General features: G+C 36.9%; 3 protein-coding genes across 5 annotated transcripts in view; 2 read left to right on the forward strand and 1 right to left on the reverse strand.

Moving 5' to 3' along the window:
* The window catches only part of LOC127812600 (uncharacterized), a 96,680-nt gene that overhangs the window by 35,803 nt on the left and 42,760 nt on the right, over nt 1–18,117 (forward strand). The window lies entirely within an intron of this gene.
* Nucleotides 125–16,930, forward strand: LOC127812595 (uncharacterized). Of its 3 annotated transcripts, XM_052353031.1 has the most exons (12): nt 128–678; nt 7,820–7,989; nt 11,589–11,666; nt 12,230–12,309; nt 12,625–12,709; nt 13,186–13,605; nt 14,313–14,420; nt 15,127–15,194; nt 15,754–15,841; nt 15,970–16,041; nt 16,172–16,225; nt 16,605–16,930. In XM_052353031.1, the coding sequence occupies exons 1-12, from the start codon at nt 201–203 to the stop codon at nt 16,692–16,694; spliced, it is 1,791 nt and encodes a 596-aa protein (XP_052208991.1). In that variant the 5' UTR covers nt 128–200; the 3' UTR covers nt 16,695–16,930. The 3 variants fall into 3 exon arrangements, 1 of the variants encoding a protein (XP_052208991.1); XR_008025953.1 differs by lacking the exons at nt 16,172–16,225; nt 16,605–16,930 and having other exon boundaries at nt 125–678; nt 15,127–15,235; nt 15,970–16,042; XR_008025954.1 differs by lacking the exons at nt 15,127–15,194; nt 16,172–16,225; nt 16,605–16,930 and having other exon boundaries at nt 125–678; nt 15,970–16,042.
* On the reverse strand, nt 3,282–5,051 carry LOC127812597 (uncharacterized). The gene has a single exon (XM_052353033.1). The coding sequence runs from the start codon at nt 4,860–4,862 to the stop codon at nt 4,188–4,190; it is 675 nt and encodes a 224-aa protein (XP_052208993.1). The 5' UTR covers nt 4,863–5,051; the 3' UTR covers nt 3,282–4,187.

The following is an 18,117-nucleotide window of genomic DNA, read 5'->3' on the forward strand; positions in this document are numbered from 1 at the left end:
TCCCCTAAATCGACCAATCAGCCAGCGGCTCTCCGAGACAGATCAATCGGACGGCTGTAATTTTGGGGCCCCGTGGACTTGCCTGCGCAGCAGAACATTTTGCCATCTTTCTTTCCCTCCTCATTATCCATCCGCAACCGCTCGTTTCTAATCTTCTCATCACCATTGCAGAGGACGAAGCAAGAGAGAGAGAGAGAGGAATGACTCTGAACTTATGCTCTCCTTCTTTGCCTCGCCTCTCGCCGCAACTCTCCAATTCCAAGCTATATCCGACGACCAGCGCCACCACCAAGGCCACCGCCTCTCTCTTCCTTTTCCTCCTCAACGCTGCTTCCCCGACCTATTTTTCTACTTCTACGATCAGGCCTCTAGCACTCGGCTTCTCTGCTCCAAAGAAGAGGCTCAGGACCGCCACGGCCTCGTTGAGTGACGGCGACAACGGCGTCGGCGTCGCGGAGGCGGCAGCCTCTCTTCTGCTGGACGATGGATTGCTCAACCGAATCTCTGCCGCGAAGGACGCGAGCGAAGCCCTAGACATGATCGCCGAGCACTCGAAGCGGCCCTCCGGCGTCGTGAGTAGCTACGACTGCTGTTCGATTATATCTGCCGCGGTTGATCGCGGCAATATCGACTTGGCGCTGTCCGTTTTCTCTGCCATGCGTTCCACTTTTGATCCTGGTAGGTGTGTAAATGTAATGTTGTATTTGGAATGAGTTCATGCATATCTTGGCTTGTAGTGTGAGGATTGTGCGCCTTTGTTCCGTAAATTTGAAGTTAAAGAAGGGAATACAACTAGGATTTAAGCTTAGAGGACCTGGGCTCGTGAATTTTTGCTTTTTTATGCTGTAATTGTATTATTATCCCTATTAATCTGCATATATGCCCACTGAACAGCTCTAACGCGTAACTTGTCTTTCTTTGAATTCTTTCCATGTTTAGATATATACTGTGAGAATTGTGGGCTTCTATTTCTTAATTTTGGAGGAAAAAGACAAGAGAATCATGACCTGTTGAAGTTTAAATGGCCCCATATTTGATGCTTTCTAGGCTGTGATAGCAATTTTTGCCTGTAATGGGATCAGGTTGGGATCTTGGTAGGTGCACATACATTATAGTTTTTTATAATCTATGTATGTTTGCTTGTAACATTAGAATTATGTGCTTTTGTTTGGAAAATTTGGAAGTAAAAGACAAGAATACAACAAGGATTTATGCCTATAAAACCAAGAATTGGTGTTTTCATTAGGTGAATACTTACTGTTTTATGCTGTAATACATCTAAGTGCTGCATAGTTCTAGCATGTAGTGCTTGTTTCTTTCCATATTTGGATATAATGTAAGAATTCTGGGCTTTGGTTATCTCATCATCCTCACAGGCCGTAATCTCACTGAGTGAGATCATTTTCATGAATTTTAGTTTTCTAATAATTTTTATTTATGGCAGTATCTTTTCTGAAGTTATTATATCCATGTTGTATTTTAGGATTCTCTACCATGGTTTTTTTGGTCTTTCTTTTACCACTTTTATTACAAACTTTTTCTATTTGATCATCACAGCTCAACAGGTGTGCTTGCTGGTCTTTTTTCTACATGTTCAAACCATCCTAGTCGTGTCACATATATATCTTTTCTATTTCATCGACTCACATTATTGATACCTTTCCATTTCATCCACTCATCTTATAGGTACTTTTTTGTTTCAAATTTTGTCTATTTCATCCACTCTCCTTATAGGCATTTGTTGGTCCTTTTCCTTTGTGGTGTTTGATTCAAGAAGGTAGTGAATCAAGTCAATAGAACTTTTTAATGATTTTAGTTAATTTTGCTCGTTTAATTTGCCATGTGTATGCAAAATAAATATCAATTGAGAAAAACACATTAGTTGCACAAGGAGATTTATAGTGGTTTAGTGCCGACTTGCACATACGTCCACTCTACAAGATCCAACCAATCTTGTGTTCCACTTTCAATTCATTGAGGTTTGTTCTTCAAGACTACCTCATCAACTTTTTACAATCACCCCTGATATTTTCAGGCTCTAGGTAAGCATTAACCACAATGACAAATTTTTATTTGCCTACTACACAACAATATTGGTTTCTATAAGTGTTCTAGAAATTTTTCCGCACTTGGATCAAATAAATGAATAGACTTTAAAATTCAGAGTAAGGTAAAAGAAAGATAATACTTCATAGCTCTTTGAAAAGACAAGAAGTTCTCCTCTTCTGTAACTGATGGTGTCTTTGAGCTTCTGTAGTCTTCTTGTTTGCTATTGCTTGATGAGACTTATCATGCTTCTTGGGAGTGTTTAGCTTTAAGTACACTTGGTCATTGGCTTACTTTTGTCTTTGTGAGATCTTCTTTATATTGCAACAACCTCAATGGTAAATCTGCAAAAATTCACATAGTATTGAAACTACCTGTTATAGCCTGACATTTGACTGAGAATTGATTATTGGATTGACTGTCCAGCTCTTTGACCGACTATCCTTATGGACAATCACTTATAGTGTCGACTTAAGCAATAAATGAAGTAAAAAGCAAAAATAGAAGGTCAAGGAGATTGACTGTCACTTTGGACAATCAACTCTTTCATTGACTGTTGAAGCTCGAACAAGAACAGCCTTACCTAGAAGGTTGATTGCTGACATCTTACAATCAACTGTAAAGTCGCTTGTCAATTAGATTGACCAAATTCCCGCAGCTAGTTTGGAGGATTCATAGAATTGACAAGATTATTACAGTGGAAGTAACTCTTGTAACTTGTGCAATTGTTAGTTCACTTTAAGGCTTGTGATGTTCTTAAGATCTCTTTAAAGTTAGAAGGAATGTTATATCAGATGGCTATAAGGCCAACTCTATTGTATCAAGTTGTGTTGGGTGATTAAGCAAAAATATATGAAAAACATGAGCATAATTGATTTAAGAGTGTTATGGTGGGTGTGAAGCCATACAAGAAAAAAAAAACATTAATTATAAGGTTATACATAATAAGGCTAGATGGAACCTATTGAAGATACGTTGTGCAAGATGCTTTTAAGATGTTCTGCACATGTGAGAAGAAGATTAATGGATTTATCCATTATGAGAGTGGATAGAAATAGAATCGTACCAAAATATGTACAGGAAGACCAAAGGAAAATATTAGAAAACTCTTAGGCATGAGTCATAATGTAATAGCTTTATAGAAAATATGATAATGGCTAGAGATGTTTGACCAATGTTCTAAAAGGCGTTAGGCGCTAGTCGGGGGTCAGGCTAGGGCATAGCGCCTAGGGCGCTTAGGCGGGGCCTAGGAAAACTACTGTTTTTTTTTTTTTTAAACTTTGTGATGTAATTTGATGTTATTTTCAATTAAATCAAAGTTGAAATGCATCAATAATGCAACAATAATAGAATAACAAGTGAAATATGGAATTAAGCATGAGAAAACAAATTGTTGTAGATCAGTTCTAGGTTCAATAAGACAAAAGCAACAATAATACAACATAAACCATACTTGAAGAATCTAAGTATCTAACTATCTAATTGGACTTCTTTCTCTCCATATTCTTCCAAGACACGATCTTCATCAGACTCAAAATCAAATTCATTAAGCTTTTGCTCATCTTCTTCTGATTGAAAATCATCTTCATGAAGCTCTCTCATCCTGGAACTTTTTCGAGGTTGAAGCATCTCGTCTGCTTCGGATGCTTCACCAACCATTTCCCAAGTGAGCCCCGTACTAGGCTCAACTTCTTCATCATCTCCTCCATCAACGATCTATCCTTGTGCATTACTAGCATCACTAGCAAGTAGCACATCAACATTCTTTTCCTTCTCTCTTTTTTGCTTGTTCATTAATTTCGCATTAAATTGGACAAAGACTAAATTGTTCAATCGATTCACATCCAGTCTATTTCTTTTCTTCATATGTATCTACATAAATAAAATAAAAGCAATATCAATATGAATGATAGGGATAATGAAATTAAAGTATTAAAAACGTTTTAAAGTATACACTAACCCCTTCAAAAGTGCTCCAATTTCTTTCACAACTAGACGAACTACTGGTTAATGAGAGTATCCTTCTCGCCATTCATTGCAAATTTGGAGTGTGATTTCCATAAGTTATCCACCATTTAACTACATAAGTCAAACAAGTATAAAGTAAATAAACTTACACACAATAGAAACTAAGAAAATGATTAAATAAATTTTATACCTGAATTATAATTGTCATCATTTTTTGCACACTCTTGAGTTGCCCACGATTTTCCAAAAGTTCCTTCTTTATGAGTATATTTTGGCAACTCAATATTTACAACATGATCTTGCAATTCACCATCGGCATCATAAAACATCTCCACACAGTTAAAAAATCCATCAATGACTTCATGATCAAGTTGTATATCCATATCCTTAAAAAAGTAATAGGGATTCAAAAGGTAAGTCGCAAAATGTAGTGGACTATCTAGCCTATCTTTCACCCTTGCTTCAATAATCTCTATAATAGGTTGGTAGTTATTCTCAAGATTATTTAGGGTTTCCTTAATAGCTTCCTTTGCATACTTAATCTCTCCATATAAAAAGCCCATAGAAGGCTTTTTATCTGCATTAGCAATTCGAAACACTTTTACCAAAGGTGCAAAAACCTTAAGCCATAAATTTACACCATTCCAAAAAGCAATGCTTATCACAATAGCATATGATGCTTTACCTTTAACAGTCTTTGACCATTTGCACTCATTCCATTCAGAGCTAGTAAACATTGTCCTCATTTGAGCTTTTTTCTCTATCAAACTTTGCAGAGTAAGGAAAGAAGAAGCAAATCTAGTGACTCCTGGTCTCACAATATCCCTTTTTTTTGTAAATGACCTCATTAAGGACAAGGTCTAATGGTGTGCATAAATGAAAATTGTCAAACTCTTGGCTCGATCAATGACTTTTTTAAACCTTGGTAGTTTTCCTATACTTTGAAGCATCAAATTGATGGTGTGAGTAGCACATGATGTCCAAAAGATATTTGGCCTCTTCAACTTCAATAATTTTGCCGTTCTCATGTTGTTGGCAGCATTGTCTGTTACTACTTGAGTGACATTTTGTGGCCCAACTTGCTCAATGCACTTGTCCACATACTCAAAAATGAATTCACTTGTATGTGCTTCGTCTGAAGACTCTCTGGAAGACAAAAAAGCAGTACCTGTATTAGAATTAACACATAAGTTCATGATGCTCCTTCTTTTTCTGTCTGTCCAAGCATCTGCCATAATGGAACACCCATTTCGTGCCCACTCTTCTTCATGCTTCTTCAGTAATTCTTTAGTTCTATCCACTTCTCCTTTTAATAATGGTTCCCTCAACTGGTACTGACTGGGAGGTTTGAATCTCGGGCCAAATTGACCAACCGCTTCAACAAACAATTTGAAGCTATCATGATCTATAACATTAAAAGGTATACCAGCTTCGTACACCCATTTAGCACTATACTCACGAACAGTCTGTGTTCTTTCTTTAAAGAGCGTTTCGTTGATATTTTGTTGCCTTTTCGTCATTCCCCTAGTCAAACAAGTTTCAAGACTGATCAAAGTTGCAAACTTATCCATAGGGCTAAGAGTTTGGGACGCTTTTTCGCTACCTAACTCTTGCAATTCATGTTCATCATCCCTCCCTTCAGAAATATTAACAGAAGATCTCATCAAATCTTCCTCCTTCTTCTTATTCTTCTTCTTACTCTTTGCCTCGTCAATAGCATTCTTGCATTTGGCTTTATCATTCGAAGAAGATTTTGAACATGCAGAAACATTTCCGAAAATGTGGCTTATGTGTTCTTTTATAATATAAATTCCGGCCGATATAATTTTACCACACAACTTACATTTAACTTTATTCATATTTTTTGGATCAATTAATATTCCATACTCCCATCCGATATCATTGGACTTCCTTTTAAGAACTGAAGTTGCATCGGATGATGCTCCCGTACTCCGAGTTCCATCCGACATTTTTTAATTTAATCGAAGAAACTTGCAATAGAAACCTATATATATAACCAATAACCTCACTTAAATATTAAAAAAAACAATAACATATCATGCCATAATTACAAAATAACTACAAAATAATCAAATTAAGACAATAAAATAGCAAAATAACTTTTATTTTACAATATAATAAAAACAGAAATTATTTTCTACAAAATAACCAATAACTTCATAGAATTTTATGTTTTCAATCTTCTTCATGTAAAAATACATATATTATGTATAGTTAATAATAGAAATTAAATAGTAAATATATATCTAATATATAAATAGAAAAGAAAAAAAAAAAAAAACAGAAACAGAAACATGTTGAGGCGGCAGTGTAAGTAGAAGAATAAGAGAGAGAGAGAGAGGGGTTACGCGACGGAGATGGAGCTTGACGGCGAGGACGCGGCGGTGACGACGAAGTTGAAGCAACGAGGAGGATGCAGCGAGAAGGTGAGGTACCGGCGGGCCGGCGGCGTCGACCTTGGGGTGAGAGGAGTATGAACGGGGGAGACGGCTGAGAGTGAGAGGAGTATGAGAGGCAGCGTTTAGGGTTTTAGAAATGAAAAAGCCGCTGATATTTAAAGCAAGAAATTGGGCGGCCCAGGCGGCGCGGGCCGACTAGGCGCCCAAGCCGGCCGATTAATCGTGCCGGCGCCTAGGAGGCCCGACTAGGGCATATTCGCCTCGGCTAGCGGCCGCCTAGGCCGATTTTTGGAACACTATATTAATTGTCAAGCTAAAACCCATGTACTTTAACCCACCTAATAGGATTAAGGCTTTGATTTATTGTTGTTGTCCTTCAGTGCTCTTCTCCCAATGGCTGGTTGAGATGTAGACTTCATATGCCATGTGATAGTTGGATGATTAGGCACCTCAGCAATCTTTTAGCCCCAACCTCTAGTCTACAAGTCCCAATAGTCTTCCAAAGAGCTAATGACCACCTAGGTTCTGTCTCAAACCCAAGGTCTTTACTCCTTAGGGAATTGTTTGGACATAATGCTGCGAGGTCTGCACTGAGAGAATGAAACGGAGGGGCTAGTGTTGGGGAGTATGAAGGAATTAATGGGTGTTATCAAGTGGAGATGCTGAGAACAAACCATTACATGGAGATATCTTGAGGTAAATTACTGAAGGGGCTTGTGAGGAAGTGGTCCTTGGCAAAAATGGGGGCACTATATATGTATCTTTGGTCAAGGCAATTTTAGCCAACAAGGGTATGAATGTCCCTTTTGACCCAGCACATAGGCATAAATCCATAGGACTCTGTGGAGATCTTCAGGCCATGTCAGATGGAGTTTTGGTCTCTGTCAGAAGATTGTGAATACTGCATTGTAGTTTTAGAAAGTAACTCATGGCAGAGCCTGATATGTGCTCACAGTCATCAAATAGCACAATATTCTGGGAATTGATGTTTTCTTGCATTTTGATTAACATTCTTTTGCTTTATGATATATAAGCGATGAATTGGATAATTAATAGACTGACATAGCTGATGAACTTGTTTAACAAACAGTTGCTTGATGTTTTTACTTTTCTTGCTTTTTTGGGGGATACTTTCTTGCTTTTTTCTTTTGGTAATGGGTTCCAACTGACATCTATAAGATTAAATGCTTTTCTAATTGGCTTTCTAAGTATTATACTGTTAGATATATGCCCCTGTTTAAATGCACTTTATGAATGACCTTTCATTGTATATTTCTTATTTAGTTATCTTATGTTTCACTTGTTGCTATTTATGAATTTCATAGTTTTCTTTGTCTTGTTCATGTGAAACTAATGAATAGACATTCTCAAAAAAATGATTACAGGGGCTGCTGATGGTGAAACCACTTCATTTGTTCAGAGATGGAAGTGGTCCAGGCCAGATGTACACACTTACACATTATTAATTCAGGGCCTAGCAGCATCACTGAGAGTTTCAGATGCCCTTGAGATGATTGGTGCTGTTAGTAGAGTAGGAGTTTCTCCTGGTGAAGAGGTATGGATGCAATCGTTGTTTACTTATTCTGTCAACAGCCAACATGTTTTAAACTTGTTTTTCCTATCTGGATAATGCAATGGTTTTTGCTCTTACATTTCTGTCTTTTAAAGCAACACTTCTTTAATTTACTTACTCTTGCTTGGTCTTATTCTCACTGAAGTAGATATCTCAATACTCATGTATAATGAACTCCAGTTAACTTTTATTTACATAAAGTTTATCTTTGAGCAACTATTTATGCACATCTAATTATGTGAACTTTTTGGTGCTCTAAGTTAAAACAGTTAAACTTTGGTTTTAAACTATGCTTTTCAGTGTGGACATTTGTTCTGCTTTGATTGGGAAGTGATTACTTATTGGGTTTTATATGTAGTTTCTCTGGCTCCTATTCTTATATTGATATAGAGGTCCTCCAGGAAATCTTTAACACAACCTCCCCCCCCCAATTCTTTTATTGAATAGGGGATAGGATTATTATGGTGAATGTTAGTCTAGGAAGAATGATTATGAATATCTTTAGTACATATGCATCACAAGCAGGGTTAGGTGATGAGATAAAAGCAAAATTCTGGGAGGACCTAAAGGGACTTATACAAATGATACCAAGAGGAGAAAAAGTGATTATAGGAGGTGACTTAAATGGACACGTGGGTAGAGACGGAAGCGGTTACAGAGAGGTACATGGAGGGTATGGATTCGGGGAAATTAATAATGAGGGTAAGTCTATTCTAGATTTTGCTATGGCATATGGGCTCATCATAACCAATGCTAGGTTCAAAAAACGGGACGAACACTTACTCACATATAAAAATAGCACATCAAGGACCCAAATAGATTACTTCCTCATGAGACAAGAGAATTGGTTATGTTGTAGGGATTGTAAGGGGATATCAGGAGACTGTTTGACTACTCAACATAGACTTCTAGTACTTGACGTCCAAGTAAGAAATTGGAAGAGAAAAAATCACATAAAACCAAATCCAAAAATCAGGTGGTGGGATTTAAAAGGGGAGAAACAACTAATCTCCAAAGAAAAATTAAGGGGTAGAAGGGAATGGAATGGAGAAGGACAGACAAACCAAATGTGGAAAGAAATGGCTAACGCCCTGAGAAGCACGGCAAAAGTAGTCCTTGGAGAGACAAATGATAGAGCCCCTAACCTTAAGGAGTCTTGGTGGTGGAATGAAGAGCTACAATTGAAAATTAAAAATAAGAAAACTTGTTATAAGGCTATATATCAATGCAACAATGAAGAAAATCAAAAAAATTATAAAGAAACAAAAAAGGTAGCAAAAAGAGCTGTTATTGAAGCAAGGTCAAAAGCATATGAGAATCTATATAAACGACTTGATACAAAAGATGGGGAAAGAGATATATATAAATTAGCTAAAGCAAGAGAAAGAAAAACACGGGATTTAAATCAAGTGAAATGCATAAAAGATGAAAATCAAAATGTATTAGTGAATGAGGGAGCGATTAAGGAGAGATGGAAAGAGTATTTCACAAAATTATTCAATGATAGTGGCGACACAAGAGTTAGGTTGGGACACCTTAGTAACTCCAAAAGGAACGTGAGCTATACATTTTATCAACACATAAGTTCAAATGAAATAAGACAAGCATTAAAAAAGATGAAAAATCATAAGGTGGTGAGACCAGGTAATATACCAATAGAAGCATGGAAATGCATGGGAGAAGAGGGCATCTCTTGGCTAACGCAATTATTTAACGCAATCCTTAAATAAAAAAAGATGCCAGATGAGTGGAGGAAGAGTACTTTGGTTCCTATATACAAGAACAAATGAGATGTTCAAAATTGTGAAAATTACAGAGGAATTAAGTTAATGAGTCATACCATGAAACTCTGGGAGAGAGTAATAGAGCAGAGGTTCAGAAAAAAAACAAAAGTCTCGGAAAATCAGTTTGGTTTTATGCTTGGTAGGTCAACAATGAAAGCTATATACCTACTGAGGCGCCTAATGTAAAGGTATCGGGATCACCAGAGGGACCTACATATGATGTTTATAGATCTAGAAAAGGCCTATGATAAGGTTCCTAGAGAAGTATTATGGAGGGTTTTAGAGAAGAAAGGAGTCAGAATAGCCTATATACAAGCCCTTAAGGACATGTATCACGGTGTAGAGACAAGGGTTAGAACATGTAGAGGGGATACTGAACCGTTTACAACTACAATAGGACTGCATCAAGGTTCTGCACTAAGTCCATACTTATTTGCTCTAGTAATGGATGAACTCACTAAAATTATTCAGACAGAGGTGCCATGGTGTATGCTATTTGCAGACGACATAGTGTTGGTGGATGAAACAAAAGGAGTGAACACTAAGCTTGAGTTGTGTAGAAATAATTTAGAATATAAGGGATTTAAATTAAGTAGAAAGAAAACATGAATATATGGAATGTAAATTTAGTAAGAATGCAAGAGTGGATGATGTTATAATAAAACTAGAAGACTAAATCTTACAAAGAAAAGACCATTTTCGATATTTGGGATCAGTGATTCAAAAAGATGGAGAAATTCACGAGGATGTCGCACATAGAATTAAGGCAGGTTGGCTAAAATGGAGAAATGCATCGGGGGTGTTATGTGATGGTAAAATCCCATTAAAATTGAAAGGAAAATTCTATAGGACAGCTATAAGACCAGTCTTACTGTATGGCTCAGAATGTTGGGCAGTCAAATACCAGCATGAGCAAAAGACGAGTATAGCGGAGATGAGGATGTTAAGATGGATGAGCAGCTATACAAGAAATGATAAAATTAGAAATGAAGTTATTCGTAATAAGGTAGGAGTAGTGCCAATCGAGGAGAAGATGAGAGAGACTAGACTAAGATGGTTTGGTCATGTGAGAAGGAGACCAAGAGACGCTTCTGTGAGGAGAGTTGATGAAATGAAACAATTAGTCAAAAAAAGAGGAAGAGGCAGACTCAAGAAGACTTTGGGAGAGACATTAAAGTTCGATATGAAGTGTATGGATTTAAATGAAGATATGACAAAAGACAGAAATACATGGAAGTTTAGAATTCATGTAGCCGACCCCACATAGTGGGATAAAGGCTGGATATGTTGTTTTTATATTTCAAAACTACGCAGATAATTATTGTGGAAGAAATCTTTACAAAACCAGAATGGAAAATTACCGACATCGACAGAGCAGCAATTAAATAAGAGATGAATTGGATACTAAGTGTAAGTGAACATGGTGCACTTGATCACTTGATTTGTTGAGGTATTATACTGGAAAAAGAAAATGCATGATGTTTAACATAATTAGACATCCTGCAATATACCACCCATTGTTTTCACAAACTTTTTTAGTTTCTTCCATATTCCACTGCCCAGTATCCAACACGCCACCTTATGCTCCCTGAAGGACTGGTTTCTTAATTCCACCATTTTATACTGGCATCCTTGAGCCTTGCTGTATTGGTCTTTTTGAAATTGAGGCTTATTTCTTTTGCTGTTCTTCTTTGGTGTGCCTAAATTTTGATGCCCCTTTTTACTGGCCTGACACTTATCTGCATACCAGCACTGCCATTGTCTCAACTCTAATGCAATTTCTTTGATTTTATACAGGTTCCTTTTGGTAAGATCGTGAAGTGTCCTACTTGTTTGATAGCGGTCACTGTTGCTCAGCCTCAACATGGTATTCAGGCATGCACATTTGCTTTGATGATATTTTCAACCATTTCGATCTTTGTTTGGCCCCTAGGTGAGTACGCAGGTAGTGGTAGTTGGAGAATTGCTAGTGAATACTTATGGCTGTTTGTAGAGGAATGGCAAAATATGGACTAGTTGTCTAGTAACTGAGGAAGGGCTTAGTTGAGTTGGAGAGTAATGCCAATCATGTATGATGTAGCTTTGTTATCTTCTTCATCATTGCAGAAATGCATGGGAAGCATATACTAATTCCATATTTCTTTTTCTTTGAGGTGCTATTCCATATCACTTTTCTTGTTGGGTGACTTAAGTTTTCAGCTTGGCTCTTATATACTTTGTTCCCTTGGATTTTTAGAGCTCTCTTCATTTTAAAACTTCACCACTATAATTTAAGAACCCTTTTCTTATGTTCCAGTCACTACTAGATGCTAGTGTCTGATTGGTCCTTTAAGGATTTTGAATGGATGATATGATGGGACACAAGAAACTATTTGTTCATTTGCCTTGACATTTACTTTTCAGATTGTATGACGATGAGAGTTTCATTTCTTCTGCAGATTGTCTCCTGTTCAAAATGTCGCTACCAATATGAGCTAGTTTCGGGCAACATTATCAGTATTGAGTCGGAAGAAATCAGGTTGGTTGATTTACTTTAATTTGTCTGCATTTGAGCAATCAAGCCTTGTCTTGTTTTCTTGTAAGGTCACACACAAATTGGTGTACTCTCAATCTATTGCAATGCCGTCATCCTCTAAACGATTTGATTTATGCCTAGTAAAATATTTCCCAAAATATTTGCTTCTATGCTCTCCATCACACAATTATATTGCATTGTGAAAAGGGTTTATTTCTATTTCCTTGTGCTTTATTGTTTTTCACAAGATTGTGTTTGTTTATGGCATTGATTCTGGGATATTCACTTTTTCTAAGGATTCCATACTGCCGAACGCAGCATGGAGGTGCCTGCTTGGAAAAGGGGGCTAAGATTCCTGCAAATAAAGAAGCTAAGCATTCCTGCTGCAGTTCACTCTATTGTGGTATAATTTTACCGTCTTCAAGAAACTTTGAACATCCGTTTGATGTTCCTATCATTTTCATTAACTATCAAAAGAGTCTGCATCTTTTAAGATTTTCTTCTTTTATGTCTCATTGAGTCATTGCAGCACCTGGTGCAGCTTTATAAATTTGTTGCAAATGTTACCTTATATTCTTTTCTTCGCTTTTTTGCTGATTTGTACATTATATTCAAGAAACCAAACTTATTTTTTGACTTTTGTCTTCAAGAAATTTCATAAATTGTTCTTTTTGTCAGCATCTCTCTTGCAGCAAATTTACTGAAATTGTACCTCATATGAGCAAAATAGATGGGTTTCCTTAAAGGTCCACCCATAAAGATATCTTAGTCAATGTGCTGTGGCTCATATGTGTACTTGCATTCTTTTATACTGCATACTAAAACCTATACCTTTTTCCCTGTTGGCCTGCTAATTAATTCTTTCCATTTCGCTTGCAGGTTGAGACTCCATCTGGGATGGCACGCACCCACCGATTTGCTACTGAAACAGTTGATCTCCCTGCACTGGTAGGAGAAAGAGTAACCATTGCTGTAGCTGCTCCAGAAAACGTTTACAGAGAGGTTGGTCCCTTAAAGTTTAGTCCAAAACCTCCCAACTTCTATCCAGGAGAGCCTATTTTCTTGACAAACCATAGAGATGGCCGAGAATCTTTGTTATTGAGAGCACCCATAAAAAATGAAGGCTCATCCTTACTTAACCCCTCTGTACTCATTCCCCTATTGGCTGTGCTGGCTACTGGAGATGCTGCTTCCGGAATCATTGATCCCAGCTTGCCCCAGTTCATTTCAGTGGCTGTAGTTTCATCTTTTGCTCTTGGGGCCACTTTGAATGCTTTGGTTTTCCCCCAGTTAGGCCGGGTAAGTTGGTCATAGTATTTCATTAAGAATTTGCATGCCTTCCTTTTCCTTGCCTAAATTTTATTGAAAAGGTCTCTTACTTCTTGAGACCATCTACAGGCTCTTATTTACTATTTATGGCATTGAGATTTCAGTTTTATTCATTTGCAAATTTGTTATATTCATCACAATCTTCTAGTTGAGAATTCTGGATCCTATCGGTTATGGACCTGCGGGAAAGCACATTAGTACAGTTGCTACGACTTATTCCAACACTGATTATCTTAATGGAGAGGAGGGAGGACAAAATAAACAGTATTTCTTTTTCTTTCTAAAGAAAAATCACATAATCTTCTGAAAATGGCCCAACTGCAACCAAGAACCTTAGAATCAGTCCATTACACAATAAGTTTACTCCAACAATTTCTGTGGGCCTAGTGTACCACAACAGCAAAAAAATTGCCATTCTTTTTCTTTTTGAGTTTTTCAGAGCCATGGACCTAAGATCAACCAAAAATACGAAACTTGTCACTTATTTTAGTAGTTAGGCAGTTTTCTGACACTTTACATGCTTCAGAATAGTTGCAGCCTAATAGAATCAGTTGTTTTCATTCTCTCAATGATGTGATTTCACCATCTTTGGGGAATTCCTTAGGAGAATTTGTGGACATACATTACCCAAATGACCCAAATGCATCTAGTGTTTATGCTAGTTCTTATTTTGGCAGCTGCCTCAGGGGTTGGTGGATGTAATTGCCATCAGGCAGCAACTTCTAGCACAGTATGACCGACTTCAATCTCGCATCAAGGATTTGAAAGAAGCTGCTGAGAATGAGGTACATTGCCATAGTAAATGTGACTTTGTGTTCAATTATTGTCTGCACTTGGAATCAAATAATTCCTGCATCCTTGAGTTCCTGCACGCCTAATATAGTTGCATGGCATGATATTTTTTTGTTTCCTTCTGATGGTAGTGACAGGAATTGTTCTTTACATTTATTCACATAAAACTTTCATCCCGTCATGTCAGAACACAAGCTGGCAAAAGTTGTGATTGATTACCAGTGACTTGTTCAATTAGATCAACCTTTCAGGAAATAAGCAAGAAAAATTCTGGATATCAAGTTTGGTCACAAAAGATCTAGTGATGCTTCCAATTCATTATTCAGAAAAGTTACACTTCAAATTTATGCACTTTTTTTTTTAACTTACAGCTTATTTATGTATATTTATGGTGGCAGTGGAAGTTAATGGTGAGGAAATTAAATTCATTCTAGGATCTGAATTTTAACTACTTCTCTGCATGCAATCTTCTATGTTTTCACATTTTTTAAAGACGTGATGAACTAGAAGGGTAAGTCCAGCCCCAATTGTTGCGTTTAACTGGGATTAATTTAAATGTGCTTTTCATATCCTGCATGCTCAGGATCATATCATTATAATTATTTTTCAACCTTAATATTATGTACCTATCATTCCCTTTGTCATATAAACTGCAAAATGTGTGGTTTCCTTTGCAAAGTTAATTTTATTTTTGTACAGGTATGGATGCTGGCTCGCATGTGCCAATTGGAGAACAAAATCTTTGCTGTGGGAGAAGATTCTTATCGGTCAAAACTTCTACACATTTTTTAGAATCCTTTCTTAATGGGTAAATGACAAAAATGCAAACTTTGACCTGTGTAGCAGATTTGTTCTGAACTTTTGATCTTATCAATTAACTACAACCTTCAAAAATTGTTTCAATCGTGGTCTGCCATCAGCATTCTGCTAAAAAAATTATAAAACCATTAAATTGTGGTGGAGTGTGCAAGAGGGAGATGATGTATCAGCCTCAAAATCTTGCCCAACTCAACCAAAATCAATGCCCATTATCCCCCTCTTGCACACGCTGGATTTCTATTCAACAATTTAACGGTTGTGTAACTTTTTTAATGTAATGTCGGTGATAGAACACAATTGAATGATTTTAAAGTTTCAGTAGTTAATTGATTTTAAAGTTCAGAATAAATCTTTAACTCAGGTCAAAGTTTGCCATTTTTTTGTCATTTACCCTATAAGCATTGACATGATTGTTACCTTCTATTTTGATAGAAAAATTATTACTATCTGATGAGCGTGTTGTTCAAAGATCGCTATAACTGTTTTATGATTATTTTGCTCCTGCAGTGCTCGGAGGAATAGAATCAAAAGAGTACGTGAAGGCTTGGATAGTTCTCTGAGGAAACGAATTGAACTCATAGACAGCTATGCAAGGGTATGTTTCCTACACCATGAAACCGGGAGCAGAAGTTCAATGGAAATAACTGTCATTTCTCAAATCCTTTCAACATAAGTCAACTTGGTTTGCATTGATGAATCTTCTTTTCTTTATTTTCATCCCAGATTTCTTCTATGATTGAAATTGAGGTTGAGATGGATTCTAATGTTCTTGCTGCTGAATCATCTAGCAATGCAGTATGCACCACTTCATTACGTTATAATGCACATATGCGAACAAATTCCAATTAACTGTGGCAGCTTCTGTAATTTTAGAAAACTGAGAATAAGCAGCACTTGATTTGAGTTTGTTATTCTCCTTTGGCAGGAAAATATTGCTGAACAGATACGACAGACAATGGAGCTTGAAAATCTCGAAGAGGCATGTTCTTACATCTCAAAGCATTTTCTCTGACATCTCACACGCTCAAACTATAGTAATTTGCTTATTTTTTCCTGAAGAACTGAACAAAGGGAAGGAGAAACTAAATGTAGTTAGAAATGACAAACTCTTAAAAGCAGAAATCTGAAACTCTGTATCTTTATGGGTTTTGTGTTTGTTTTGGTTTTTCTTTGTGGTTAATTACTAGCAAATTTTGGTTAGTTGGGTTTGTTACTAAGCTCTTCTGAAACTTACTGTTTCTTTTGACTCATTAGCAGCATCTCTTCGGATTTTTTGATGGGGATGGGTAGAAAGGGATCTCCTTAAATAGGTTTGAAACAAGAAGTTGCAGTTTTCATTGACTTGTCATTCTCTGCAGAGATGGAGACTCCAAGCTGCCGCAAACGATGAGGTTGAAAGACTTCTAAGTTCAGAACCCACATCCGATGAACAGGTTTTAGATGTGTAATTATTGGTAATATACTTGATCGAACCATCCTAAATTTCTTCTTCTAGTTCTAGGTTTGTTCCCATCACTGTCAATATTATCCGATATCATGTTGTATTCTAAATGCTGCCCTCCTTGTGATTGAAAAATGTATTCCTTCTTCTGTAAAGCAGAATCTTATTCTTGACACTAAGATTGAGTTAATTCACTTCCAGTGCTGCACCATCTAGAAATCTTTATATAAATGGATGTTATCACTCTCTTCTTTATTTTGTTTCAACAGTATTCACATGAACTTCTCCAATGATGAATAAACAACAAAGGCTCCTTCGAAGATGTATTTGTGTGGGGTTTTAAGACAGGAATGATGAGCAGCTGCCACCTCTAGATATGCAATTGGGTAAGAGTCGTTCTACAGGGCCCGACAGGTTTACTGAGCCCCTTACAGAAAGGGGCCAAAAAGACAATTTTGCCCCCGCCCACTTTGCAAAATTTGCAAAGTGGGTCACTGTTGTTTTCTCCCTGCTCGCTCGTCTCCCTTTCATGGCTGTCGCCTCGCTGCCCTCGCCTCGCCGATCGCCAGCGAGGTGGCAAGGCGCGACGGTAGCGACAAGGCGGTGGCCATGGAAGGGAGTCGAGAGAGCAGCAATGGCCCATTTTGCAAATTTGTAAAGTGGGCGGGGGCAAAATTGTCTTTTTGCCCTCTTTCGATAAGGCGGTCGGTAAGCTTATCGGGTTCTCTAGACTTTTCATTAGGTAAACTTGAGCATTTGATACTTGTTGGTAGTCACACTTTTTAAGATATTTTTAAATATTTTGTTATATAATGTCACCTTACTATTAACGGGTTAATTAACACCAATAATCACTCAACTTTGTATTCTGTTACTATTTGGTCACTGAATTTTGAAATATTACTTGTTAGTCACTAATATTTTAAAACTGTTACTGTTTAGTAATTGAACTTTAAAATGTTACCTATTAGTCATAAATATTTTAAAATTGTTTCTCATCCGTCACTCGTGAACTTAAAGTTCAGTGACTAACGAGTGACGGGTAAGAAAATATTTTGAAATATTAATGATTAGTATGTAACATTTTAAAATTCAGTACTTAAGCAGTAACAGTTTTGAAATATTAGTAATATTAGTGACTAACAGGTAATATTTCAAAGTTTAGTAACCAAATAGTAACAGAATGTAAAATTGAGTAATTATTGGTATAATTAACCTTACTATTAACTGGGGTTATTTTTGTAAAAAATTCAAATTAAACTTTATTTTTGTAAAAAATAAAATGGGCTCATCTTTGTAAGACTTGATTGCTTGCTTGGTGGCAAAAATAATCTATCTTGATTGCTTGGTGGCAAGTATGTTTAAGAAGGTATGTTAGTTATGTCATCTTTCTCCCTTTTTTTTAGAAAGTTTTTCTTATTGTTAGGGCG

Source organism: Diospyros lotus, chromosome 11 (assembly GCF_014633365.1).
Source record: "Diospyros lotus cultivar Yz01 chromosome 11, ASM1463336v1, whole genome shotgun sequence".
Taxonomy (NCBI): Eukaryota; Viridiplantae; Streptophyta; class Magnoliopsida; order Ericales; family Ebenaceae; genus Diospyros; species Diospyros lotus.

What these genes read in the sequence shown, in the direction of transcription:
- LOC127812597 (XM_052353033.1), bottom strand. Translation starts at nt 4,862, where the DNA reads ATGAGGTCATTTACAAAAAAAAGGGATATTGTGAGACCAGGAGTCACT.
- LOC127812595 (XM_052353031.1), top strand. Translation starts at nt 201, where the DNA reads ATGACTCTGAACTTATGCTCTCCTTCTTTGCCTCGCCTCTCGCCGCAA. An exon ending in GAGTTTCTCCTGGTGAAGAG is followed by an intron (nt 7,990 to 11,588) that starts GTATGGATGCAA and finishes GATTTTATACAG; the next exon opens with GTTCCTTTTGGTAAGATCGT. An exon ending in TCATAGACAGCTATGCAAGG is followed by an intron (nt 15,842 to 15,969) that starts GTATGTTTCCTA and finishes TTTTCATCCCAG; the next exon opens with ATTTCTTCTATGATTGAAAT.